Here is a 27,869-nt window from a genome sequence, read left to right as displayed (position 1 = left end):
GTCGGAAACGCTTCCTTCTACTTGTTACATACTTTCCGACAAATCTTGTATACCCTTTTGCTCTACTGTATGCTGATCAATTTATTTAACATTTTTTAACTGAGACCCAAGTATTTTAAAAAACTATTTTTTGAAACTTATGAGTCACTGTGTGACTGGTCGCAATTACAACAAATGCGGAGAAACTTAACATGACGACATTGCTCTCCTCGAGAAGTTTCTTATATTTTCCTAAGATGCCTTCGATCGGAGTCCTTGAAATGAATAATTTATTGGACCAGCTTAATTACATGTCTTTAGTACATTCGTTTGTAATAAAAACCTATAATTCTTATAGCCAGCGCTAATATGTTTTGTCAATATATGTTCAGTTCGTTTCGATTACAACGGTAATGACTTTTAAGAAATAATAAAATACTTTGGTAAAATATTTTTGGAAATTAACCAGGGCAATTCCATTGATTTCTTACTTTGGTTTATACCATTTTATACAAATCACATAAAAAACAAGGAAGAACGCTAAAGTCGAGTACCTCGACTATCAGATACCCGTTACTCAGCTAAAGGGACCAAAGGGAAATGGCGATATGCAAGCAGTAGACAGATTTAAGCGTTATGGGCGTTAGAGCGGGCGTGGGAATTTTTTTTTGGATCAATCGATAGGTATTGACGAGACCAATACATTTCAGTTAAAATTTTTTATCTAGCATACAAATTGTGGGCGTTACAGGTTTGGGCGGCTTGTGGGGGTTAAAGTGGGCGTGGCAGACTTTTTTTAAGTCATTCCATGAGAATTGATGAGAACAGTACATTTCAGTTAAAACAAGGAAGAACGCTATAGTCCAGTACCTCGACTATCAGATACCCGTTACTCAAAGGGAAATGGCGATATGCAAGCAGCAAAGCGAGATTAAAATGCGCCACCTACCGGCGGTAGACAGATTTAAGCGTTATGGGCTTTAGAGTGGTCGTGGCAAATTTGTTTTTGAATCAATCGATAGGTATTGACGACACCAACACATTTCAGTTAAAATTTGTTATCTAGCATGCAAATTGTGGGCGTCACAGGTTTTCGCGGTTTGTGGGCGTTTAAGTGGGCGTGGCAAACTTTTTTTTAAGTCAATCGATAGGTATTGATGAGAACAATACATTTCAGTTAAAATTTTCTATCTAGCATCAAAACTGTAGGAGTTACAGTTTTGGGCGGTTTGTGGGCGTTAGAGTGGGCGTGGCAGTCTACTGAAACAAACTTGCGCTGCGTAAGAAGCTCAGGAACCTGTACGCCAAATCTCTATAGCCTAGCTCTCATAGTTTCCGAGATCTCAGCGTTCATCCGGACAGACAGACGGACAGACGGACATGGCTAGATCGACTCGGCTAGTGATCCTGATCAAAAATATATATACTTTATGGGGTCGGAAACGCTTCCTTCTAGTAATAGTGAAAATAGCTTATTCGCAGCATGTGGTGTGCAATCACAATTAAATTGCAAAATGTTGATTATACTTTGGCTATAACTTTTTATGGACTGGTCCAATCATTTTCGGTCCGATTTCGATTATTTTTAACATGTAGATGAGTATTGATAATAAAAACAGCCCCTCACTTAAATTTTACCAAAGTATTTAAAAATGTGGGTGCTAGACGGGTTTCAGTATTCGGTCGATTTTTGTAAGATAGGATACAGTCCGGCCAGGGTCCTTTACAGTTAAATTGGTAGAAACACAGGACGGACCACTGGGCTTGGGTCTCCACTTTTACGCAGAGAAGGCAGCTCGGAGACGCAACGTGGTTATTCGAAGGGAAAAACTTGCCGGAAGGGGACTGTTGGAGGTGATGCGGAGTCTAACGCGGCACAGAGAAGGCGGTTCGGCGGAGCTGCGTTAAAAACCCGACCACCAGGATTTTCCCTGAGGGCGATCTAATAATACTGTGAAGACTTTCCGTGTCCAGCACCCTTTGCTCGTGACGGTCAAAGCTCACCGATATATTCACAAGTGTCGAGTGTTTTCTTTCACTAATCCTTTCTTTATTTCACTCTGATTTCCTAACCTTCGCACTCAAGTTGGCTATTTCAATAATCTAACTTACTTCGGGGACCCTTTACGATTTGCCTTCGCCGTGTCCTTCCGCTGCTTGTCGCTGTGGTCCGTCCACCTCCGCTGCCGCAAATGAATGAGAACGAGCTTCTCGGATCGCTGTTCCACGTGAGTTCGGCTTTCGCCTGAGAGCACGGAGTTTGCGCTTAACATCACGAAGTTTGCGCTTTACAGCCCAGTTCACGCTTTACAGCCCAATTTGCGCGTTACAACCCATTTCGCGCGTCTACAGCCCGCGATAACTTATCGATACTATCGGCATTGATCCCGACTGGTCAGCTGACCGATCTTGCTGACCAACACTAGCGAACCTGGCGCGCGTGTATTAGAAACTAGGATGACTTAGATTTTAAACTTAAATATATATTTGAGATCTACATAGTTTTACGCCTTAAAGGGCCTGAGATGCTCTTTTTTTTTAATGCTTTGCTATTTTTTTATTGAATCTTCTCCCTTTGGATACTAACAATAAGTGTATCAAATCTTATACTAATTAATCTAACTAACAGTCATATGACTGGCATTATGCTAAAGGGGGCCCCAAAGTTATTGCTGGCTTGGCAGGTCGTTGGGTTGTAGACGTGATCGGCTGGAAACCCAAGTCAAGCCTCTTGCGAGCCGATTGGGGTGCACAGAGAGTTTTTCATTGTAGGACGTTTTTTGTTTGTCTATTTCATCCTTTACGGTAAGGATGCCTAGGTCCCTGTGGATGTTTTGGTTGCGAATATACCATGTAGTCCCAGTGATAGTTCGCAGGATTTTTGATTGAACGCGCTGTATAATGTCTATGTTGCTGCTGCTGGCGTACCCCATAGCTGGGAGCCATATGTCCAGATGGGCTTTAGAGTGGAGTTGTAGAGCAAAACCTTGTAGTCCAGACGCAGGGGCGAACGAGCGTTAAGAATCCAGTGGAAGCTGCTGGCTTTTAGTTTTAGATGTACTTTTTTGCGTTCGATGTGTCTTCTCCAGGTTAGTCGTCTGTCAAGGTGGACGCCGAGATACGTTACATCGTTGACTTGGGGAATCTGCGCATTATTCAATGATAGTGGAGGACATGTTTGCCTGTTGAGAGTAAACGTTATGTGTTTACATTTTTGTTCATTTATTTTAATCCGCTAGCTGTGATGTGGCTCGGGCGCCTCGAGTGACTTAAAATTGCGGTGTCGTCAGCGATCGTAGATGTTGTTAGCTGCTTGTTCGTGGGAATATTTGCTGTGTATAGGAGGAAATAAAGAGGCCCTAGCGCGCTTCCTTGCGGGACTCCAGCTTTGATAATGTAGTCGTCGGATGTTGTTGTGTTGCACCTTACTGCGAAGGTTCTGATGTATAGATACGACTCAAAAAGCTTGTGAGTGTTTCTTTTTTATATTCATTTATTCTCTACAATTATATACAAAGTAAAAGTAAGTACGAGAACAGGAGTAGGGGGCCTTGGTTGCGCGGGATCACCGCAAGGTATTGCTTCGCGCAATGGTAGCCACCTAGGCTGTAGCTTCTCTCCTCTCGTTATCGGTGCGACGCAGCGTCGCTACCCAATTCGCCTCCTTCAGCAGCGTGAGGGGCACAAAAGTTTTTGGCCGAACCCTTGCCCCGGTGGTCTCCATGAGTATTTGGCGGTCATAGCCAAAGCGGCGACATTCAAAAAGGACAAGCTGAACGTCCTCGACATTACCACTGCCGCACTCTGGGCAAATCGCCAGTTTGAGTGCCTTCTTGCGGTTTGCGGTGCCTCTCGCCCTTTGGACAAACCTCCTGGCTCGAAGGCAGGTCCTGCGCAAGCTAGCGATTTCCTCGCTCCACCAGTACACTAGCGCGTGGTGCTTCCGAATGGTCTTACGCTGCTGCATGCTGTGGTCACAGGCTTCCTGCTGGCTGCCAATTTGTTCGCTGCTTCACCTGCCTAGTCTAGCTCAGATACAGCCAATCCCTCCAGTGCGCTGGCGAAGGTCAGCTGGCTTTCACACTGTGAACCGCCAACTGTCAGCAGGATGGCCTCATGGTCGCTGGCCGTGAACACCTCGCCTATCTTCCAGCGTGTGCTATGGGATAAGGAGCTGCTCGCGAACGATAGGTCTATGCTTGAACCGGCCCCAGCTCTGTTGCTGATAGCCCTCGTTCAACAGGACGATGTCCAGCGACGCAATAGCTTCAAGGATGCCCCATTCCTCGGCCCAGGCGTTAAAGTCGCCTCCGATCACCACGTTGCTCCTTCCTCTCAGGTCGCTGATCAGCTCGTCCAGGATCCTTCTAAAAGACGCCAGTGATAGACTGGTGGCCAGGTAGCAGCTGTAGATCCATGTGCCGCCTACGTTCGCTCGGACAAACCCCTCTGCTGCCCTCATGTCCCGCATGAGTGGTGCACCCACTCCGCAGAGCCACAGTGCCGCTTTGCCTGTGCGATCCGTGGCCCAATCGTTAGTGCTCTCCACTCTGTAAGGCTCACTGAGTATCGCCACCTCTGAGCCCAGTTCGCGCAGGCTTCGGGAGGTCCTGCGCGGCCCTGCAGTGGTTCAGGTTTAGCTGGATCAACTGCATGTCGGTCGAGGCCTCCCTGTCCCGCTGGTTGTGGCTGAGCAGAATCTGCTTCCTGCCTGGTGCCTGGTCTCCTTCTTTCCTGCCGCAGAGCAGATGAAGCATGAAGGCTCCTTGCTGCACTTAGCTGCCTTGTGCCCTTGCTCACCACATCTTATGCAGCAATCGCTCCTATCCACTAGGCTCTTGCAGTTAACTGCAATATGCCCGGGTTCCAAGCATTTGAAGCATCTTGGGGGGCCTGTTCTTTCCCGGGTCCTCCAAATGGTCCATCCAATCCGCACCTCGCCACGATGAAGGACGGCTTTCCTCAGGGAGTAGGGCAAGCTGATTACTGCCGACTGCGACTCCGCGTTGCCTCGGGGCAGACTCCGGACTCTGATGCGCTCCGCATCGATGCCATACAGGCTCGCAATCGCAGCGCAGATTTCGTGCTCCGTCGCGATGGAGTCGATGTCTCGTATCTCCAAAACGAGCAGTTTAGCCTCGTCCGACATGGCTCGCACTGACGCTGCGTCGGCTAGCACCCTCGCGATGCTCTCCTTCATGGCTTCCGCGCTTTCTGCGCTGCCTTTGGCCACCTCGAGCAGTAGATTTCTGATAATGGTGCGGCGTACCTTGGATACACAGCTTCCCAGGTCCGACAACTGTTTGTCTTCCCTTCGTGTCACCATGGCTAACACCTCGCTGTAAGATTTGCCGCTCGCCTGGACAACGACAGCGTCGGGTCTGGCGCGACGCGTGGCCCTCGGCTTTTTCCTGACCACCTCCCACCCAGCGACCGGAATTGCGTGCGCCTCTCTTTCTTGTGGCCCTTTTGGAGGGTTCATTAGGGTGCTCCTGGTAGCTTTGGCACTTTTCTGCTGCGTTAGGCGCGTGGATGGTGGGGCCAGTTGAGCTGCGGATCCTCCAGCCACAGTCGGCTGGCTTATCGTTCGCCAAGGCTCCGTTTGCGCTGCAGCATCTCTACTCCAGACGGGCGTTGTCTGCTATTCCTTATCGGGGCTCTGCAAGCTTCGAGAGCATTTCGAGCACACGATACCAGCATCCTGGCCGTTCTCCCTGATGCTGTCGTCCTTGCCGCCCCCTCTGTTCGCCTCTAGGATGCTCGTGTGAAGCGCCTTCATGCGCACGAACGTCTCTCTCGTGGCGACGGTTATATGGCGTGCCGTTTTGTCCATCATCTTGGTGGACATCTCCTGTAGGAGCTTGCCCAGCTCCAAGAGATCCTCAAGGCAGGTTGCCTCGTGGGAGGCCTTGCTCCTTTTGGCCGGCGTTGTTCTGTGCGAGTTTGCTGGGTTTGCAGGATCACGCGTCCTCTTAGGGGTTTCCTTCACTTCCTCAGCATCTCCAATCAGCTCATCAACTTGTGTTGACGAAGGTGCGGGGAGATCTTACCACTACTGGTCTGCCCACGAAGGGGTTTTCAGCCTCCTCCATCTCAGGCTTCCCGGCTTGCTCGAGGGAGGCTCCCGCGCTGGCCACAGGTTTCCCCTTGACTTACGATGGGGGATATACTGCCCCTTTTCGGTCCCCAGTGCCCCTTTTGATAGGCACCGCCGCGGCGGAGGGGTTGGAATTTAGCCCGATCCTTGGCCCTCTGCCCTTTGCCGTCCCTGTATCCAGGTCCAGAGTTTGGAGAATTTCGAAAATTCAAAATAACAGAGAGGGCCCGCGTTTATGGCGCTTTCCAACACTATGTACTGTTAAGCGCGGGGATCCACGCTGTTAAGCTCCTACGCCCCACGTTGTTAAACAGCTGATTTTGATGCTGTGCGCGTGAGAGAGATTTCGTGGTGAAAGACTCTCACTCGATGGGCGCGGGAGAGGATCCCCCCCTGGCCCACGAACCAACAGCAGCCTCACCAGTCCAAGACTGGAACAGTGTCCTGATGCGTACCTCTAGTCCCGGAGTGTCTCACACTATACACAGTTCACTTTTTAGGTAATGACCTTCGCTACACTGACTTTGAAAGAGAAAACTTCAGATCACTCTCGACTATGCAACCGCCTTCCGCGAGTGGGTTTCTGGGTCTGAAGCTTGTGAGTGTAATCAGGCTAGTGTGTTTTGATTTTGTGCATGAGGCCATCTATCCATACTCGATCGAAGGCTTGAGATACATCGAGGAACATTGCGCTGCAGTATTTCCGATGCTCAAGTGCTGTGCGTATTTCTGATTTTATTCTGTTTACTTGTTCGATTGTTCCATGGTTTTGACGAAAGCCAAATTGATGAGCACGGATAACATTGTGTGCTCCTAGATATGGTATTATGCGAGTAAGAAGGCGTTTTTCGAACAACTTAGACAGACACGATAATAAACTGATTGGTCTATAGGATGACGGAATTGTGTGGTCTTTTCCGGGCTTTGGTATCATAATGATAATAGATTTTTTCCATTTTTCGGATAGTAGCCGAGAGTTATGATCCCATTGAAGAGCTTACAAATAACCTCAATGGCAGAGTTTGGAAGTTCAATTAACATTTTTGGGATTATTTAGTCACCGCCATGGGCCTTTTTCGGTTTCAGTTCCCCAATGACTTTCGCGATCTCCTTTGGCTGAAACAATGGTGGTAGGAAAATAGATGTTGGTTTGCACGTCCCTGCCTTGTGGTGTTGAGATAGTGGCTTCCTCCACGAATACTTTTTCAAGAGTATCGGTAGAGCAGTCTATGTCCGCTTCGATGTGGAAGTGAGGGGTTAATTTGAAGTGTGAGCTTACATACTTTTTATATTTTAGCCAGTTGGTTCTGTGCGACGTCAGCCTGAGGGGGTGATCTGTAGTTTTTGTGCTTTGAAGAAGAGTTATTAGCACTGGCGAATGGTCTGACGACAGGTCCGAAAGCGAATTTCAGCATGACCATAAAATTGGGCTTTCCACTGCCCTTTCCATGCGTGCTAAGTCCAGGCTTGGGAGGTTCAAGATCGCATTCAGCGATTCATTCGGGGTGGTTCGAAGGGCTCCACTAATACACAAAGCCGCCATTCGCTGTACTTTGTTTAGAGGAGTCAGTATGCATTGTTTGTGCAAGGCGGTCCACCACAGAACCACTCCGCACAGTAGGATTGGCTTGACTACCGCTGTGTATATCCAGTTGACTATTCTAGGGGACATGCCCCATCTTAGCCCAATTGCTTTTTTACAGGAGTAAAGTGCAATGGTCGCTTTTTTGGTTCTCTCTTGGTTGTTTAAGCCCCATTTGAGGCGCTTATCTAGTACTTAACCCAAGTACCTGGCGTGATCGCTAAAAGAGAGATTACAATTGTTCAGAATGGGTGGGTTAAGTTGTGGAATTTTGTACCTATTTGTAAATAGAACAAGTTCCGTTTTCGAAGTATTTATCCCATTCCGATAGTATTTTAAGTTTAGCGGTCATAATTCGATTTAGCGTCGCTTGTGAACGGTTGTGTTTACTCTTGTGCTCTGAATTTTTGTCTATTCTATGATTTTTTGCGAGTGTTTTGTGTTTGTTTATTAACAAAGCTTAGTCTAACCGCTGGGTTAGTGTGTTTAGTGTTTTTTACTAGGTCTCCCAGTGATTATAGTTATTTTAACATTTATATTAGATTTGTTTAATCTCCTAGCTTTGTTAGTGTAATTCTTATACTCACTAAACTTGCTAAAACTCTTTGATTCTCACTCTCTCTCCCGCTCTATATTACAACTGTAACTTAAACTCTCTCTGAACCTGCCAAATTTCTGGTAGACTTTTGGTGTGCTATTCTCTTGTCTCTTTCTTTCTCTCTCTCTCTTGCTTGCTTTACATTGTAACTGTTCCTGCGTAAAGTTGTCAGTGTCCAACAAGCAACGCTCAATCGATAGAAGATTTATTCTCTCGTGCTCTCTTACATTTAAATTAATACGCGATCTCGCGCTTTTATTTTTTTTCGTGTTTTGTGCCTTTGTGGTTTTGGAATTTGATCCCAGTGCCAAATTTACTTGAGGTATTTTTCATATATTATTTTATTTTATTTCATTTCCTTTAAATGGCTCTTGTCTGCTCTAAGAAAAATTGTACTCCTTCGTCTTCAACTAAAGACCCTTTTATTTTCTGCTGGCTCTGCGAATCGATGATGCACGTTAAATGCGCAGGGTTTACTGGTAAAGTCAAAGACTTCATTGATCAGAATTCGGGACTCATGTGGTCATGTGGATCCTGCAAGGAAATGGTTGTTGAGATGAGCGGCTTTATGAAGCAGACTCGAGACAGCCTTTTAAATCTCTCTGGTGCTTTTAAACAGCTCCATGAGGGGTTCAATTCCGTTTGTGCCCAATTTAATAATAAAAAATTACTAACTGAGTCGCCCAAACGTAAAAAAACCAGCTTAGCGGCAGTTAATACGGTCACGGTATCCACCCCAAATACGAACTTGGTGGCTGCAGCAGTCTCTGTTGACACTGTGGTAAGTGAACCTACTGCGCCTATGGATACAGCTGTTTCAAGTGAAGTCACTGCTTCTCGAAGTCGGGTGGTAAAAAAACCTTCAGTGCCGGCTACGGTGCCGACCGTACCTATAGGTACAGAAGTTACAGTTTCTGGCTCTCAGCTTAGTGAGGTGCAATCTGCTGCTGGGGGACGTAAGAAATTATCAGTTGTTCCACATAGAAAACAATTATTTTTTTTCGAGATTCACCCCAGATACCACATCTGAGGATGTTTTGGAATTTATTCGTGAAAAATTCCCATCCGAGAATATTTCAGTTGAACAATTTAGAATTTCATATGCTCGTAGTATATCGTCTTTTAAAATATTTGCTCCGCCTGATGTGTTTAAGGTACTACTTTCTGAAAGCTTTTGGCTTAATGATGATTTAGTAATAAAAGAATTTGTTCGCAATAAACCGAGAACAAATAACAGACCTTCCACTGCGCCATAAAACTAAAAAGTTTATTTTTGGCTTATCAAAATGTTAGGGGACTAAATATGAAGCTACCCAAGCTTTATGCTGACTCCTCTGCATTTACTGCTGATATTTTGGCCTTTACGGAAACTTGGCTGAAACCAGAGATATCTGACAATGAAGTTCTGTCAAACAATTTTAATGACTATAGGACCGATCGCTCCTCACGCAGGGGAGGCGTTGTGCTGATTGCCGTTAGCACTAGCCTAACATCCGAGAGAATTCACTCTGATACTCCTAATGAAATTGAATTTGTTAGTGTGAAAGTTTCCTTGGAATCATTCTCAATATTTGTTACATGTTCCTATATTCCACCTGGCTCTGATTTAATAATTTATGAGCACCACCTGTCTGCGATAAAATCTGTTCTATCCCTTCTTTCTAACAGTGACCTTTTGATTGTTTTGGGTGACTTTAATCTCCCTGATATTTCTTGGTCTCCTCCTACTGACTCACTAGTTGCTATACCTCTATCCGTCCATGATTTTGTAGGTGGTCTTCTGGAATTATCGTTACAGCAAGTAAGCTTTATATTGAAAGTGCCACTGAACACTTCTATATAGTGTTAAATACCTTTTTTAATGAATGCGTTCCTGATAGGTTTCCTTCAAAGACAAACAGGCCACCTTGGTTTACCAATGCGCTTCAAAGACTTAAAAACCTTAAGACAAACACTTATAAAAAGTATAAGAAATCGGGTAAGCCATCTGATTTTTCGAAAAATGTGGTGGCTCGATCGGATTTTAATGTTCTCAATAGTCATTGCTATTCTATGTATTTAAGTCGATGTAAATTTGAATTTTCAAATGATCCGAAGCAGTTTTATAACTTTGTCAATGCCAAGCGTAAGTCGTCAGCATTGCCTTCATCGGTACGTTTTAACTCAATGGAGGCATCGACGGATTCTGAAATTGCTGATTTATTTGCCGAGTTTTTCCAAACTACTTATAGTTCGGCTGCTTGGTCAAATTCTAACTACCCTAATCCCTTAAATAAGGCAAATTGTATCTTTACCCCTGAAATTACGGAAATTTATCTCGTAAGAGACTTAGAAAAAACAACGCCAACTTATTCTCCCGGTCCTGATGGACTCCCCGGGTGTGTGCTTAAGTTTTGTGCGTCAACCATATGTAAACCGATTCTTAAACTTTTTAATTTGTCTATTTCATCGTCAGTTTTTCCTACTATCTGGAAGGACTCTTTTATCATTCCACTTCACAAAAAGGGTGCGAAGGCGGATGCCCAGAATTACAGAGGTGTTTCTAAATTGTCGGCAATTCCTAAAGCATTTGAACGTATTATTACTTCTCATTTGCAACATTTATGTTCCTCGCTAATATCACCGTGTCAGCATGGTTTTGTTAAGCGAAGATCGACCACCACCAACCTTCTGGAATTGTCATCTATTGTAATAAATGGATTTAAGAATAAAATGCAGACTGACGTTATATACACAGATTTCAGTAAGGCCTTTGACTCTGTCACCCACTCTCTTCTCTTATTCAAATTAAATCAGCTTGGGTTTCCATGTAATCTATTACTTGGATTTCAAGTTATTTGAATGGTAGGACTCAGAGGGTTATATTCAAGAACGCTGCCTCAAAACTGATCTATGTGACATTTGGAGTGCCTCAGGGTAGTCATTTGGGCCCTTTGCTGTTTACTTTGTTTATTAACGATCTTCCCTCTATCATAACACACTCTCGTGTACTAATGTATGCTGATGATGTTAAGATTTGTCGGGTTTCAACTTACAGTCAGATATTGATTGTTTTCAGGGATGGTGTGAGTATAACCTTTTAAATTTGAACTGCCTTAAATGCAACGTTATGACTTTTCATAGGGGTACTCCTACTTTTGTTACTTACTCTCTTCAAAATACGCCACTCGACCGTATATATTCAGTAAATGACTTAGGCGTTCTTCTGGACCCAAAACTTAAATTTGACTGCCACATAATGTCCACTGTCAGCAAGGCCATGAGTGTTCTTGGGTTTATAAAGCGTTGGTCAAAAGAATTTGATGACCCTTATACAACCAAATTATTATTTACCTCCCTTGTCCGTCCTATTTTGGAATATTGTTCTTCGGTTTGGAGTCCACAATATCAAGTGCATATTGACCGTATTGAGTCGGAAAAAAAAAATTTCTTCTTTTTGCCCTTCGTAGTTTGAACTGGGATCAAAACATAAGGCTACCTTCCTATCAGAGTAGATTACTATTGCTTAATTTACCTACCCTTGCAAATCGTAGAACAATGCTTGGTACTATTTTTATGCAAAATCTTATAAGGGGTGATATTGATTCTGTAGAACTTGTAAGCCGCCTAACTTTCAATGTTCCTGTTAGACTAACACGAAATTATTATCCCCTAAATTTGCCACGATGTACATCTAATTTTTGTCTGCACGAGCCCTTTCGCGTTCTATGCAATAATTATAACAACCTTTATCATTTAATTTGCACTTCAACTTCTATCCCGGTATTAAAAATTAATATTTTAACTCATTTGCTTCATTCTTAGATGCTTCCTTTATTTTCATTTATGTCCCGTCTCTATTTGTTTTTTGTATCTTCCTCGCGAACTCGTATTTTTTGCCCAAATTGATAAAAGGGCCCCGCGCGTAGCAAGCCCGTGCTTGGTGTCGTTGGGCCACTTGTTTGCACTTCTCGTAGTACATCAACGTCCATCATTATTGAAAAATAAGATCGCAAAGTGTTTGTGGATATTTTCCATTAAAGATGATGGCGACGTCGTCTGCGTATGGCACGACCTTACAACCTTCTCCTCCAGAATCCGCAGTAGTTTATTTACTGCGATATTGCACAAGAGGGGTGATAGTACACCTCCTTGCGGGGTGCCTCTGTTCACTAGTCTAGTCTGGGTTGAGGTCCCTAGTGTGGCTGTGACCATTCTGCTTATCAGCAATTTATGGATTAGCCTCACCATTGCCGGCTCAACCCCTAGTTCTGTGAGAGATTCTGTTATAGCAGTGGCGAGCACGTTATTGAAGGTTCCCTCTATATCCAGGAAGGTGATCAGTGTGTATTCCTTGATGCTGAGTGATTTCACGATGCTGCTTACCACCAAATGTAGCGCCGATTCGGTTAACTTACCTTTGGTGTAAGCGTGCTGTGCTTCTGATATTTGTGTCGGGTCTACGGTGACCCTTATGTGTAGACTTATCATTCTTTCAAAGGTGTGAGTGGCCTTCCCTGCCTTGGGAATGAAAACCACCTTTGTTTTTTGCCATGCTGTTGGTGGTTCTCCTACCGCCAGGATGGATTGGAAGATTTTTTTCAACCAGTTTATGGCTATTTGTCCTGCTTGTTGGATGTGAGCCGGTGTTATCGGCGATTTGTATGGTTTGAAACTATGAATGGACCATTTCATGTTGCGGTCTGATAGGAGTGGATCTAATTCGATTCCCTCTCCTGCTCCTCTTTCAGGAGGATGACCTGCTTGTTGGCTCCCCGGGAAGTGAGCGTCTAGGAGCAGGTCCAAGGACTCTTTACTGGAGTCTGAGCATGATCCATTTGCTTTTTGAAGATAGCCCAAAGGCGCGGCTGTCTTAGAGAGTATTTTCCTGAGCCTTGCGGCATCAGTTGTTTTTTCTTAGTCAGAGCAGAAGGTCTGCCATCCCGTTCGTTTTGCTCTTCTAATGGCCTTTTTGTAAGAGGCTAGTCATACTTGTAGTTCAACCAATTAGTGTCCTCATTTCCCGCCATTGCTCTGTTAAACAGGCATCTGCAGTTGGTTCTGAGGATAGATAGTTGTTGGGTCCACCAGGAGGGTTTTTCCTTCCCCTTGGTTTCTCTTTGGGGCATGTCACTTTGAAGGCAGTGTTGCATGCCTCTGTGAATTTGTATACTCTTTCGTCCAGCTTCTGTGGGTTTGTGATGCTTTCTGACGGTTCCATGGGGAGGATATTTGTCAGATCTTCTTTGTACCTGTACCAGTCGGCTCGTCTGGGGTTAGCGAAGCTGACCGGCAAGGGCGAATCAAGGGACAATACAGTTTCTATGAATCTATGGTCCGAAAAGGAGTGCTCGTCAGAGACTGCCCAGTTTTTGACTGCGCCTACGACTGAATCTGATACCAAAGTTAGATCTATGATCGTTTGGCAAGCTTTAGTTATGAAAGTAGGGACATTGCCCCTATTGCATAAGAATAGGTTCGAATTTAGAATAAAATCAAAAAGAGACTGACCTCTGTCGTTGTTGTTTGGGCCACCCCACTGGGTGTGATGGGCGTTGGTGTCACAGCCTATTACCAAACCTTTCCTGAGCTTTTTGCATTCCTCTTCCAGTCCTCTGACCAGCGCATCTGGGGGGTTTTCCTTTTCAAAGGCCAAGTAGGCCGATAGGACCCTTATAGAGCCACTTTGCAGCTCCAGGCTTACTGCGGTGTTGTCTCCGTTGCTGTAATGCAAGTTGTTGGCTAATTGCAGGTTCGAATTTTAACTTCTTTGGGGTCAAACAAAAGCTTGTATTCCTTTGTTTCTAGTCCAGCAACCTTGCTTCCTACTACCCAAGGTTCCTGTACAAGGACTAGGTCGGCTCCGCCTTCGGTCAGGCGAAGCAGAAGTGCAGCGAACGCTGCTTTACTGTGGTGAAGGTTTATTTGTAGAAGTCTTAGGGACATCTGCAGCTACAACCTCCACCACAGTGACGTCAGCCTCCTCTGTGTCGCTGAGGTCTACGTCCTCGATAGCCGGTCCGAGCGCTCGCATCTCTCTGCTTAGCGACGAATCGGTAGAGTAGTCATCCTCCGGCCCACCAGGTGCCTCCAACTCCTCAGCAAGCACCTGCTCAGCTGGATTGCCGGCAGAGCTAATAGCGGCGCTGGAGTCGCCCTTATACACCTTGATGTGTATCGCACTGAACCCGAAGTTCAGCACTCCTCGAGCAGTCTCGATCGGAGCAACTGACTCCTTCTTTAGGACCAACACCGCCTGGTTGACGTCCACTTCATGCTCCTCCACCTTGACGACATTCCAGTCCTTCGTGGGGAGGTGCGGGTTGCATTCTTGCAACATGAAGAGGATGTCCTCCGGCGCCTTGATCGCTGCTGGAAGCCAGATCATGGCTCGGAGTCTACTGGGGACATCGCACCAGTCTAGCGCGACGATGTTCGCTCCTTCGTAGACCTCGCCGAGCTTGCTCGTCGCCTGTTTATACATGTCAGCCGACCGCTGACTGTCGCAGGCCACCACCTGGTACCAGCCCGCGTCCATGCAGCAGGGCGAGGTGCCTGGCTTCTCACGTACCGTGCGCAGGCAAATGAAAGAAAGGTGGGACTCCACTGCCTTCCACTTGTTCCTGGGGATCCTGCCCTCTGGATTTCCCCTGTCAATCAGGCCGAGTAGGTCACGGTTCTTCGTGATTTCGGCGAATGAGACCGATGGCTGGATCTTAGATCTCTTCGCCGATGGTCCGGGTAGTTCGAGGGATCGCTGCCTTTTCGCCTGAGTCCCTTCTTGAGTGGGCTTGTCCTGCCCGTAGTTAGGAAGCACCTTCATTGCCCACTCTACCTTTTTTAGCCTTTCAGGCAAAGGTGTGGCAACGGTGCTCTTAGTGTGTGAGCGCAGAGTCTGGGCGGCAGTCCGCCTTTCTGCGTATGTGTATTTGTTAGGTCCAGCGGGTGGCCCGAGCGCCTTGGCTGTGCCTACCGCTGCTTTAGGCGCAGATGCGCTCGTGGCGGAGGCGTTCGCAGCTGGCTTTCTGCCACCCGTCATCCCCAGTTTGGGATGCGGCCCTTTCTGGAGCGTGCTGGTATGGATGGTGGAACCAGTGTTCAGCTTATCCATGGGTTTTTGAGAGTTCCCGTCTCTGTGTTTTGTGTTGTGTTGTTAGTTTGCTTTTTATGTTCCATAATTTGGTCCCACGAGTTGCGGAGAAGGGGAAAAGTCCGCCCGGGCAGAGATCCGCGATGCCCGGGTAAGGCGATAGTTAGAGATGAGATGTTGTTTGGGAGGGGAGATGGGAAGGTGTTGTGTTGGGAGTGGGTTTGTGTAAAGCAACTATTTAGATGCGGCTGAACAACTCGCATCGTCGGTATTGCTTCGTTGCAAAATACCCGCTGGCTGTCCGGGACTGTTTATTTACTGGGGTTTCCGTCCACGATTCCTTGCTTGACTTCTCCCACCAGCTTATTCACAGTTGGCCTCGAGAGAGGTCGTCCGCTATCCGCAACCTGCGACCCGCTCGGTTGCCCCAGCTAGGCGACTTTTTGGGGTCATATTTGTTGGCAGGGCAGTTAGCCGAATTGTGGAAGTCTCCACAAGCTACACAAACTGTTCAAACTGACAATTTGTGCATTGCACTGGGCCGTTCCTTTTATGTGGCTCTTCCACGTTGATTCTTCGGTGCAATAAGTATTGCAGGTTATAAATGGGGTGCACTTCATTTTTCTTCAAGACTCTGCTGTCTGGCTCCAGCTCGACCCTGAAGAGTGGTTGCGGCTCTTTTTTCCTGTTTATAATGTTACTGACGTTCATTGCAGAAAACCATTTTTCCTTGAGAGCATCGATAACTTCCTTGGCGGTTACGTCGGTCGCGATTCCTTTTAGTACCACTTGCAGGCACTTGCTGCTTTTTAGTTGGTACGTGTAGTAGCTTTTCCTAGCTTCCTCCAGGTAATTGGATACAGCTCGGAAATGTTCTTCAGATTTTGTCTGAAGCTTGGTTTCATGAATATCCCCTTTTGTGACCGGAAGAACATGAAAGTTTCCGTCCCCGGTCAGGGCAACAATTTTGTTGACCAGGGCGCTCGCGATTTTCTCCCTAATGTGAATTGGTGGGGGCTTAGGTTTCGGTTGGGTCTCCTGAGCCTGTTCTGGTTCATTTTCATCTAGAAATCTGTTGCTGTTGGATCTCCCGGGTAATTTATGTTCTATTTGGACAAGGTTCATTTTTGACTTGTTACCTACCCCGGTATTCTGCGGGCTAAGCTTACGCTTGATATGGATGCACCGATGTACTGAATTTTGTTTTGGTTTTGATTTGTTGTCGTGGTTTTTGTTTCCGTGGAATTTAGAGCTGCGGTTGCAGTCGATTCCGAAGTAATAGCCGTAGCTGTAGTTGTTGCTGACAAATTTAGTGCGGATGCAGAAGTTTTACCGTTGCATGTTGCTTGTGCGCCAGGGGTCGAAACTGATGGGGGTTTTGCATTGTTGACACCACGCCGTCGGAGTGGGGGTAGCCGTAAGTAAGCATGGTTAGCAAGATCGTGCTCTTTGGCTACCGACCGACAGTAGGGTCGTTTTTTGCACTTCGCTATCACGCGTTGAGACATACGAAAAGTAACCGTCTCTTCGGCTCGCGGAGCTTAGTCGCTCTTTATTTTGTTCGTAGTTCATTGAGCCTTTATTAGCGTGGCACTTATTTATTATTATAAGATAAAATAATTATGTGCTACTTTAAGTCATTACACCGATTTTGTGAGTTGAAACATATGTTGCATAGGGTTTTAGCAGGGCTGATATTGAATGAAATTTTAGGTGCCTGACACCTCCCTCTACTTCGGGGTGGTTAAAGGGGTGCCGCTGGCGGAGGGATGCCATTCCGTCCCGTCGTGCTGTAATTTTGATGCGAAACTTGGCGCCGTCCTTGTAGCGGAGATACCGCACGATCCTGCGCCTGGATGGACGCGATGAGAGCTGGAGGCAGACGGCGTTCGTGGGTGTCCACCCTCCAGTCAGCGGCGGCCTCGACCCACTGTGACTCGTTCAAGACTTGGTTTGCGTCTGGGCACTCTCGGAGATCCTCTAATACTTCGTTCTCCTCTCCGCCGGTCAGGAAGAGTTGTAGGTCCAATTCCTCGACCCCATCTGGTCCAGGCCAACTGAGGGAATCGTCCGCCCGGGCTTGAGTGGCGTGGCTCATAAGCAGGGTCCAAGGCCTAGCGATAGCGAGCACGGCGACAGCTCTAGGGGTCGCCGGACGGTGCTCTCTGGGGTACGAGGGGAGCTTTGTTTGCTGCGCCTTGGCGTGGATCGCGGTGTGGCACGCTCTGGTGTGGGGTACGTGAGGGTTCTCGGCGGTTATGGGAACGTTTTCATTGAAGCCTTCTGGTCCGGGTGCGACTTGTTACTCCTGGGCGTTCCCGTCCGGCATGACGTCGGGAGTTGAACCCACTCTCCGGCTCCGACTCCGTGGTCTTCCCACGATCTGTTCGCCTCCGTTAAGGCACGTTCGAGTGGGACTCGCGGTCTATCCGCCCAGAACCGGCCATCGTCCCCGACGGATGAGTCGTCGAGGAAGTCGTGCTCGCGGGGGGACGCTGCTGGGCCCCCCAGAGGCATTGCTCCAGATGTCCGGGTGCGAACGTGTTTCAGTCCTGGCTTTGCAACCAGGCGCAAACCGAGACTTGGGTGGTCGAGGTCCCGGGCTCCGTCGGCCACCTGTAGCCGGGCCAGGCGGGCCACCGTGTGGGTGGTTGGCTCCTCGTCCTCGGTTCTGGGCTCGAACACCTTCGGGGCCTCCCCGCTGACCGTAAGGGCAAGGTCGACACAGAGTCGGTGTTGCCGGGGGAGTGTTGCCAGCGAATCGTTCCGGTGTACCCAAGCCCCGCCACGGGATGAAAGGGGGTGGAGTCGGTCTGCGGCTGGACTAGACCGAACCGTGGCCTTGCGAATCGCTGCCGTCGGCGTCCGAGTCCTCGCGATAGTCGATCGGTTGGTAGACTCCCTCAAGCCGGTAGCGATCTTCGGGCTCAACTTCCGTTGCTTAAGGTTTTTTTCAAAGGTGCTTAAAAGTTAGCCTAGGACTACGTTCCTAACCTGCCTAGCCTGACTGCGAAGATTAAATTATTTTAAACTAGCCTAGTCGGTACAATTTCCCGCCTAAAGTTTGCTTTGTCGCCTGGTACGCCACTTACGTCTGACCTTGTAGAGTTGTATCTGCCACGTTGTCGAGTATGCGTTGATGGTCATTCCTTCCGGAGTCTTCCGTTGGATCGTCTGGTTGTTTCTCGCGCGAATGATACTCCTTCAGATCGGCCTGCCTCTTACGACCTTCCACTTGCTGTAACCTTACGACGTTCGGCGAAAGGAACTGTTCGTACCCAAGGGTGCTCAACATGACCAGCACTCATCAAATCAAGCAGTAGCCAAGTTGGGAACAGTACCAGGCGCTCAGTAGCGAGGGTTCCAAGAAGTATATAAGCATATATGAAATGATGAAAAAATCAGTTATCAACGCAACTTATAACTCCGCCGTTCTATTTTCTACCTCCGGAAGTAGTGCTCGTAATCCTACACCCTCTCAACTAGCAGCTAACCACGTTAGCTTAACCTCAGCGCAGTTCCCGCATCGCCTGTGGTCCGGCATCGCAGTAACCATCGTTACCATTGCCGCGACGCGATCATCATGCGAGTGTTTACTTCGGTTAGGCACAAGCATTGATGACCCTGACGTGATCCTTTACCAACAAAGGATCACACTCCAGGAACCACCTTCCCACCAATAGCTAAACCTTTGACTTGTGAGAAGACCCGCCCTGGAAACCATAGCTCATCCAGCTTCACAGGATTCACAGCTTTATTCAGCTTCAAAGGATACACAGCTTTATCCGGCTTCACAGGATTCTTCGTTTCCAAGACACACAATATGTCTAGAAGTGAAAACGCTTCATGTCAGCACAAAATCCTGGGATTCAGACCTGTGTTTTATTATCAGAAGATAACTAGACCAGCAGTCTCTAGGTGCACTGGGTAATTCAATTCAACGGAAATCCCAACGTTAAGAAGTGCACTGACGTTTATTGAGCGGCACGCTTGCATGCTGGAGACGATAAGCGCTCAACCTACAGCAACATTCCGCCATCAGTCAGTTCACAACAAAGAGAGCTGTTAGATTTGTCACCTAGAACCACATCATCATAGAGCATGCAGCTGTTTCCAGGAAATGGACCCCAAAACACGGCGCCAAGCCATTCTTCAAGTAGGAGCATGCACAAATTGTTTGTCTACGACTCATAAGGTTGAAAACTGTGGATGACCGGCCACTTGTCGAGTCTGCCAACAACAGCATCATTCACTGTTGCACCAAGGACCGACTAGCAATCCAGTGGCCGGCGCAGCAACCATTGCTACGTCAACCCTAGAAGATATACTCTGTTCGCGACCGCCAAGGTATCATAACAAGGGCCAACGGGTCAACTACAAACATGACGCGCTGTAATAGATGGTGGATCACAGGTGAATCTTATCTTAAAGAGGATGGCACATCTGCTAGCTCTTAAGGAAATGTCGTCACCGATTGAAATATCTGGAATCGAATGAAAAATAACAACAGCAATTAGATCAATACTTAAGCTCTCATCAGATACATCAGGTTTTGAAACACTATTAGGGGTATTTATTATTCCCACAGTCATTATGGATCAACCGTCAGTACCGATTGCAACCCATCTTAATATTCCCGACGGACTGCCGTTAGCAGATCCTGACTTTTGGCAACCTTGACCCATTGACCTAACCTTCGGGGTTGATGTATATTCTCGTGTAATAACTGGTGAACTTCTTAGACTAGGACCTACTAAACCTTTGGCTCAAGGCTTGGTTATGTAGTCATCGGTTTTCTCAATAAAGAAATCTCATCTGATACGGAAATCAATCCTATTTTGGTAGAAGTCGCAGATGATCTTGCAGGACCGAACGCTGCTTATGAACCAACGAAAGATATATTTCCGGTGAATGATAATAAATTTGATATAGAAAATAGCAAACGGCAGAATGAGATTTCTCTCGATAAAGAATGGATTCATTTAACGAACTTAGCATTAATGGAACATAAAATAAAAGAGCCTGAAGATATATGTAGACAATAAAGAATTAGCGACACTGACTCGTCCAATCGAGAATCAACCGCTACATATTATGGTTCATTGCAGCTGACTGAACATTATACTGCAGGAGAAATGGCAATTAATACAGAACCGACCTCTCATAAACTTAAAACCTACATGAAGTCTGACTTTTGTTCAACATTTCTAAATTTTTCCAAGAAATACCTAAGTTTTGTAGCAAAAGGTCCACATACCATAGACGTGCCAAATGATCATATTCTACGAGGGCACAATTCCAGTCGCCAATCGCCGTGGTAATGTCAATTTTATCGCAAAGGTGAGTGTTAAGCAGCATCAAGAAGATATGAAGGGCCTTAATCACAAAAATGAACCTCCGTAGACAGACAGACAGACAGACAGACAGACAGACAGACAGACAGACATACAGGCAGACAGACAGACAAACAGGCAGACAGACAGGCAGACAGGCAGGCAGACAGACAGACAGACAGACAGACAGACAGACAGACAGACAGACAGGCAGACAGACAGACAGACAGACAGACAGGCAGACAGGCAGACAGGCAGACAGGCAGATAGACAGACAGACAGACAGACAGACAGACAAACAGACAGAAAGACTTTCAGACATTCAGACAGACACACAGACAGGCAGACAGGCAGACAGGCAAACAGACAGACAGACAGATAGACAGACATTTTGACAAACAGACAGACAGACATACAGGCAGACAGACATTCAGACAGGTAGACATTCAGACAGACAGACAGACAGACAGACAGACATTTAGACAGACAGACAGACAGACAGACAAGCAGGCAATCTGTCTGCAATTCCTAAAACATTTGAACGCAACATTTGTGCTCCCCTTTGATATCTCCATGTCAACATGGTTTCGTTCAGCGAAGATCGACCACCACTAACCTGCTCGAATTGACATCTTTTGTAATAAATGGATTTAACAAAAAATTGCAGACAGACGTTATATATACATATTTTAGAAAAGCCTTTGACTCAACCACTCTCTTCTTTTATTCAAAGTAGCCAAGTTGGGAACAGTACCAGGCGCTCAGTAGAACCCAGTGCATATAAGAATAGCTGATCAGCATATTATATGTCTCACTAACTCACCGTTTCACCGACTCATCGGCACACTGACCCCCAATGCAGTCAGCACATTTTGCAGTGTTAGCCGAGCCAACTACACAAAGCTGCTACCATAGTAATAATTCCCTGACCTACTTTAGCTATAGCTTACTTCTCTAATCATTACACTTATCTTCCGTGTTCCAAGTAGTATATAAGCAGGTATCAAATTAAGAATAAATCAGTTATCAACGCACCTCATAACTCCGCGGTTCTACTTCCTACCTCTGGGAACAGGGCTCGTAATACACTATCTCAACTAGCAGCTTACTACGTTAGCACAACCTCAGCGCAGCTCAGCATCGCCAGTGGCCCGGCATCGCAGTAACCATCGTTACCATTGCCGTGACGCGATCGTCCTGCCAGCAAAGCGTCCCCGTGCCAGCGACATGGGCTCATTACCCCCTTGTCCCGCGGTGTGACCCAGAAGTGTCTTCTTCGGTTATGCACGAACAACAACCTTTTGAATTTAAACTATCTTAAAAGCAACGTTATGACTTTTTATAGGGGTTCGCCAACGTTCATGAGTTACTCTCTTCAGAACATGTCCCTGGACCGAATATACTCAGTAAACGATTTAGGTGTTGTCCCAGATCCAAAACTTAAATTTGACTCCCACATAACCTTTACTGTAAATAAAGCTATGAGTTTTATTGGGTTTATAAAGCGTAGGTATAAAGAATTTGATGATCCACACACTACCAACTTATTATTTACCTCCCTTGTCCGTCCTAAATTAGAATACTGTTCTTCCGTTTGGAGTCCTCAGTATCAAGTGCATATTGACCGTATAGAATCCGTACAGAAACAGTTTCTTCTTTTTGCCTTACGAGGTTTGAACTGGGATCAAAATGTCAGGTTTCCTTCTTAATTGAGTAGATTGCTATTAATTAATTTACCTAGTCTAGTAAACCGTAGAACTATGCTTGGTACTATTTTTATGAATAATCTTATCAGAGGCGATATTGATTCTGTAGATTTGGTAAGCCGCCTTACTTTCAATGTTCCTGTTAGACTAATGCGAAACTACTATCCTATCAACTTGCCACGATTTCCGTCTAATTTTAGTCAGCACTAGCCCTTTCGCGTTCTTTCTAATAATTATAACCACCTATATAATTTAATTTGTTGCTCAACTTCTATCCCTGTATTAAAAACTAAAATCTTAGCTCATTTGCTTTAGTCTTGATTATCTATGTTTTTTCCTGTCTTTATTGGTTCTATGTACCTTCCTCGCGAACCGTATTTGCACAAAATAAAAATGGGGACGCGCGTAACGCATTTGACGAGGCGAGAGCTGACGAAGCGGGCTTGTGTTCTGCGCCCTCCGACGCTTTCTTCTCTAATTCCTTTTTCATCGGTCTTCCCGGTGAACGGTGCGGCTGGTGTATGCGCGCGGGTGACCGCTGTTGTTGCGCCTCCGGGTGGGCGTCACGCGGATGCTGGATGCTGAGGTGGGCGCGGCTGGGCCTACCGAAGTGCGATGCGGCTGGGCAGTGCGTGAGTTGCGCTGATATTGCACCTCCGGTGCACGTGCGTCACGGGGCTGCTGGATGATGAGGTGGGAGCGGCTGGGCCTCCCGATAATGCGGCTGATTAGCACCTGATGTGTGCAATCGGTGGTGGCGCAGTGGCGAGTTTCCTGGCGGTGGGTGATCCGGTGAGCGTGGCAAGTGGTGCGATCGCGCCGTTTCCCTCGTCGCGGTGGGCGCTGCTGAGGGCGTCTCGATGGCGATGCTCAAGGCGCAGCGGAGCTCCAAGTTGCTCCTGGTGCGGGCGGTATCTGGGAGCGCTCGGTGGACGGCGCAGTTGGGCGGGGCAGTTAAGCCGTAAGGGTGCACCTAATGGCTCGGATTCCGATGTGAAAGCGTCGTGGGCACCGGAGCGTGTGCGCGGCTTTAGAGCGGCGTAAAATGGACGGAATTCCCTATTCCACCTGAACTAGCTAAGCCTTTACTTTGTTTCCTCAAGAAAATCACAGCGGGTGGACATGGGTCGTGACGGTCAGACAGCCGCGTTGCGTAGAGAAAACGGCTCGGTGACGCAACACGGTAGCTTCGCCGACACGACCTGACTCCCAGAAAAGCCGCAAGGCCCGGTTGAGAGAGAGAGAAAAGATCGATGAAAGTGATATTTTGCCGTCTTTTTTTTCATAGTCAGTCAGGCGTTCGTATTGCGCAGAAAAAACGGCTCGGAGGCGCAACCCGATATCTTGACCGACACGAATTAGCGCACGGGAAAATGCCGCAAGGCCCGAGGGACAGAGAGATGGTGAACGTGGGTAACCGAAAGTGATCCTTTTCTCAGCGCTCCTCATGGACAGTTTGGCGGCCGCGTTGCGTAGATAAAACGGCTCGGAAACGCAATATGGTAACCTAGCTGACACGAGACACCGCTCAAAGCTCACCAATACATTCTCAAGTGTCAGGGGTATTTTTTCACTAATCCTTTCTTATATTCACACTGATGTATAACCTTCGCACTCAAGTTGGCTATTCCAATAATCTCACTTGTCCTTCCGTTGCTTATCGCTGTGTTCCGTCCACCTCCGCTTCCCCAAAAGAATGAGATCGAGCTTCTCTGATCGCTCGAAGTTTTGCGCATCACGACCTCACAGTTCATGGTTTCCGAGATCTAAGCGTTCATTTCGACTGACGGACATGGCTAGATCGACTCAGCAAGTGATCCTGATCAAGAATATATATACTTTATGTGGTCGGGAAACGCTTCCTCCTACCTGTTACATACTTTCCGACGAATCTAGTATATCCTTTTACTCTACGAGGAATAAGTATAAAAGTCCTGGGAATTTCTATTGGGGTGACACCCAGACTTTAGCGTTATAGGCTTTGTACATGGTCGTTATAGCTTTTATAGTTTTAAAGATCCTAGAATTCATACCTCTTACATATGTCCGATGATTACAATTTACCCTTTTCTTCTACGAGCGGGTATAAAAAGTTTACGACGTTACCCCACTTATGAAAATCAAAATATATTTAATTTAACATATTTTAACTTAAGCCCAAGTATTTTAGAAAACTTTATTTTAAGACTTATGAAATCCTTTTCTTCTATTTAATAGCATTGGCCCTGTGTGACTGGTCGAAATTACAACAAAGGCGAAGAAATTTAGCAAGACGACATTGCTCTCCTCGAGAAGCTTCTTCATATTTTTCTAAGATGTCTGCGATCGGAGGCCTGGAAATTAATCATTTATTGGACCAGCTTAAGATAATGTCTTTAGTAAATTCGTTCGATATAAAACCTATAATTCTTAAAGCCAGCGCTAATATGTTCTGTCAATATATGTGTTCAGTTCGTTTTGATTACAACGATAATGATTTTAAAAAAATAATAGAATACTTTGATGAAATATTTTGGGAAATTAACCAGGGCTATTCCTTTGATTTCTTACCTTGGCTTATACCATTTTATAGTAATCACATAAAAAAAATAGTGCATTGGTCAACTAATATACGGAAATTTATTTTAGATAGAATTGTCAATCGTCGAGAAATAAATATAAATTTGGATGATCCCGACAAAGATTTTACAGATGCTCTGCTAAAAAGTTTGAAAGAAGACCAGAATGTATCCCGTAATACAATAATTTTTATGCTGGAAGACTTTATTGGAGGGCACTCCGCAGTCGGGAATTTGGTAATGTTGGCACTGACATACATAGCCAAAAATCCAACGATTGGCCAGCTTATTAGGCAAGAGGTAGATATTGTTTCCAATAAGGGATTAAAAAGTATTACCCTTTACGATATGAATGTAATGCCATATACAATGGCTTCAATTTTAGAGGTTCTACGACATTCCTCGTCCCCTATTGTACCGCATGTAGCAATGGAAGATACAGTGATATCTGGATATGGCGTTACAAAGGGTACAATAGTTTTAATAAATAATTTTATTTTAAATATGAGCGAAAATAACTGGAATTATCCCGATCAATTTGACCCTGCCCGGTTTCTAGAAAGAAAGTATACAAAAAACAGAAGCTGTTCGTTAAAAACCAATGAATATAATAGGTCCACAAAAAGTTCAGATTACGGTGTAGAGATGGATAAGGAAAAATACGACAAATGTGTTTTCAATCAATTTATCAAAAATAAAATGAAACAGAACAAAAGTGTTAGTAATGGGCAAGCATTTCAGCTTAAAAATAATATTCCACATTTCTTACCATTCAGTGTAGGTAAGCGCACATGCATTGGGCAAAATCTGGTAAGAGGATTTGGGTTTCTTCTACTTGCAAATATTATACTAAACTATGATGTTAAGTGCTCTGACTTTTCAAAAATTAATCTACAAAAATCCAGTGTGGCCTTACCTACAAACTGCTTTGAGCTAATTTTGCGGCCCAGAAATTATTGTTTATAATTTTTGTTAAGTAACCATAACATAAATGTGATACATTACTAAACAATTTTCATATTCTTTTTATATACATCAACGTATTGAAAGACTGAAGCAATTTTCATGTGTGTAATTAATTATAATTTTGTAATACGAATGGAAATAAAATGTCATAAATCCTTAAATTGTTTTCTATTTATAGGAATCGTTGTAAGTTTTCTTTAAAAATATTGAATGGTTCGGAGCTTAGACATGTAATGGGCGCGTAACAATATACTAAAAAACAAGGAAGAACGCTATAGTCGAGTACCTCGACTATCAGATACCCGTTACTCAAAGGGAAATGGAGGTATGCAAGCAGCAAAGCGAGATTGAAATGCGCCACCTACCGGCGGTAGACAGATTTAAGCGTTATGGGCGTTAGAGTGGGCGTGGCAAATTTATTTGGATCAATCGATAGGTATTGACGACACCAATACATTTCAGTTAAAATTTTTTATCTAGCATGCAAATTGCGGGCGTGGCAACTTTTTTTTAGGTCAATCGAAAGGTATTGATGAGAACAATACATTTCAGTTAAAATTTTCTATCTAGCATCAAAACTGTAGGAGTTACAGTTTTGGGCGGTTTGTGGGCGTTAGAGTGGGCGTGGCAGTCTACTGAAACAAACTTGCGCTGCGTAAGAGGCTCAGCAATCTGTACGCCAAATCTAAATAGCCTAGCTCTCATAGTTTCCGAGATCTCAGCGTTCATCCGGACAGGCAGACGGACAGACGGACAGACGGACAGACGGACATGGCTAGATCGACTCGGCTAGTGATCCTGATCAAGAATATATATACTTTATGGGGTCGGAAACGCTTCCTTCTGCCTGTTACATACTTTCCGACGAATCTAGTATACCCTTTTACTCTACGAGTAACGGGTATAACAAGAAGGGATGTTTTAGTCGACTCCTTCGATTATGCGTTAGCGTCAGATTAATGGGCATTCACATATATTCACCGTTCAGTGACTTCGTCAGATGGCGAAAGTAACGAAACCTTGCAAGTTCAGTAACTTGATTGTGGCTGAATTCCTTTTGGTGGTTTTCTAGGAAGTCGTCGACAGCGGGGTGAGGGTGCGATGGAATCGCTTAAGCATTCCATTTGACCGTGGGTGATCAGCAGTTCTTCAAATCCTTTCAGCTTTAACCAATTCGGCAATAGATTAAAAATTTGTACCGATGCCGATCATACAAATCCGAGGAAAATTAGCTCCACTTGGCCAAAATGGCATAATTATGGGTTGATTTTAGGGTTGTTAACCTGTATGATTTTAAAGACTGTTTTTAGATGTTGCAGATGCTCCTCATCCTCCGAATGGTAGCCAAGGAGAAGATTGTCCATGTGCCCTTGGAAAGTGATCGAACCCAATAATGCTCAAAATTACCAGCATGCGTCGCCGCACCTGCGACCCCTCCTTGACCCGCGGCGTGACTCAGAAGTGTTTTCTTTGGTTAGATACAAGCATTGGTCATCCCGACGCGATCCCTTACCAACAATGTAGGGCGCTTGGTCGAAGAAATTTGCAACACACAACAATTTCAATACAATTCAAAATGTCCGCCAGAATTCAAAATTGCCGCCCGGGCTTAAACTTGCTGCCAGGAATTAAAATGGCCGAACCAAATGCATCGGCTTTACAATACTGAAAAGAGGCATTCGATAGAGATGCATGAGCACCTCTGGTCCCACAGTTTCCGATAAACAAGCCCTGATTACTGAAGCATATCGATTATCCGCTCTTTTCCGTTTTGGACGTCAAGTGGTCTCCTTCACGTGGCTTTCGGCAACTAGTTGCTAGTTCCCTAAGTTGGGGAAATTTCTGCCCAGATCAGCGCCAGCACTATCATCAGCTTCTCAACATACACCTAAAGTCGTCAATCTACAAACCTAATCAAGAAAGTGCATATAAAGCAGCGAAAGTTTCAATCAGAGTGTCTACTTTGGCGTCCACGCCGAAA

The 27,869-nt window shown here is 45.7% G+C and overlaps 1 protein-coding gene across 1 annotated transcript in view; it reads left to right on the top strand.

The window, feature by feature from the left end:
• spok (spookier) overlaps positions 1 to 26,049 on the top strand; it is a 149,918-nt gene extending 123,869 nt beyond the window's left edge. Inside the window, exon 2 of the mRNA XM_065864197.2 lies at positions 24,582 to 26,049. Within this exon, the coding sequence (XP_065720269.1) occupies positions 24,582 to 25,888 (1,307 nt within the window). The 3' untranslated portion in view covers positions 25,889 to 26,049. The remainder of the gene's footprint in view (positions 1 to 24,581) is intronic.
• Positions 26,050 to 27,869: the final 1,820 nt, after the last annotated feature.

The sequence above is a fragment of the Drosophila suzukii genome, chromosome 3 (assembly GCF_043229965.1).
Source record: "Drosophila suzukii chromosome 3, CBGP_Dsuzu_IsoJpt1.0, whole genome shotgun sequence".
NCBI lineage: Eukaryota > Metazoa > Arthropoda > Insecta > Diptera > Drosophilidae > Drosophila > Drosophila suzukii.
Note: the sequence above shows the minus strand (reverse complement) of the source record. Positions and strands in the feature narration are given on the sequence as shown.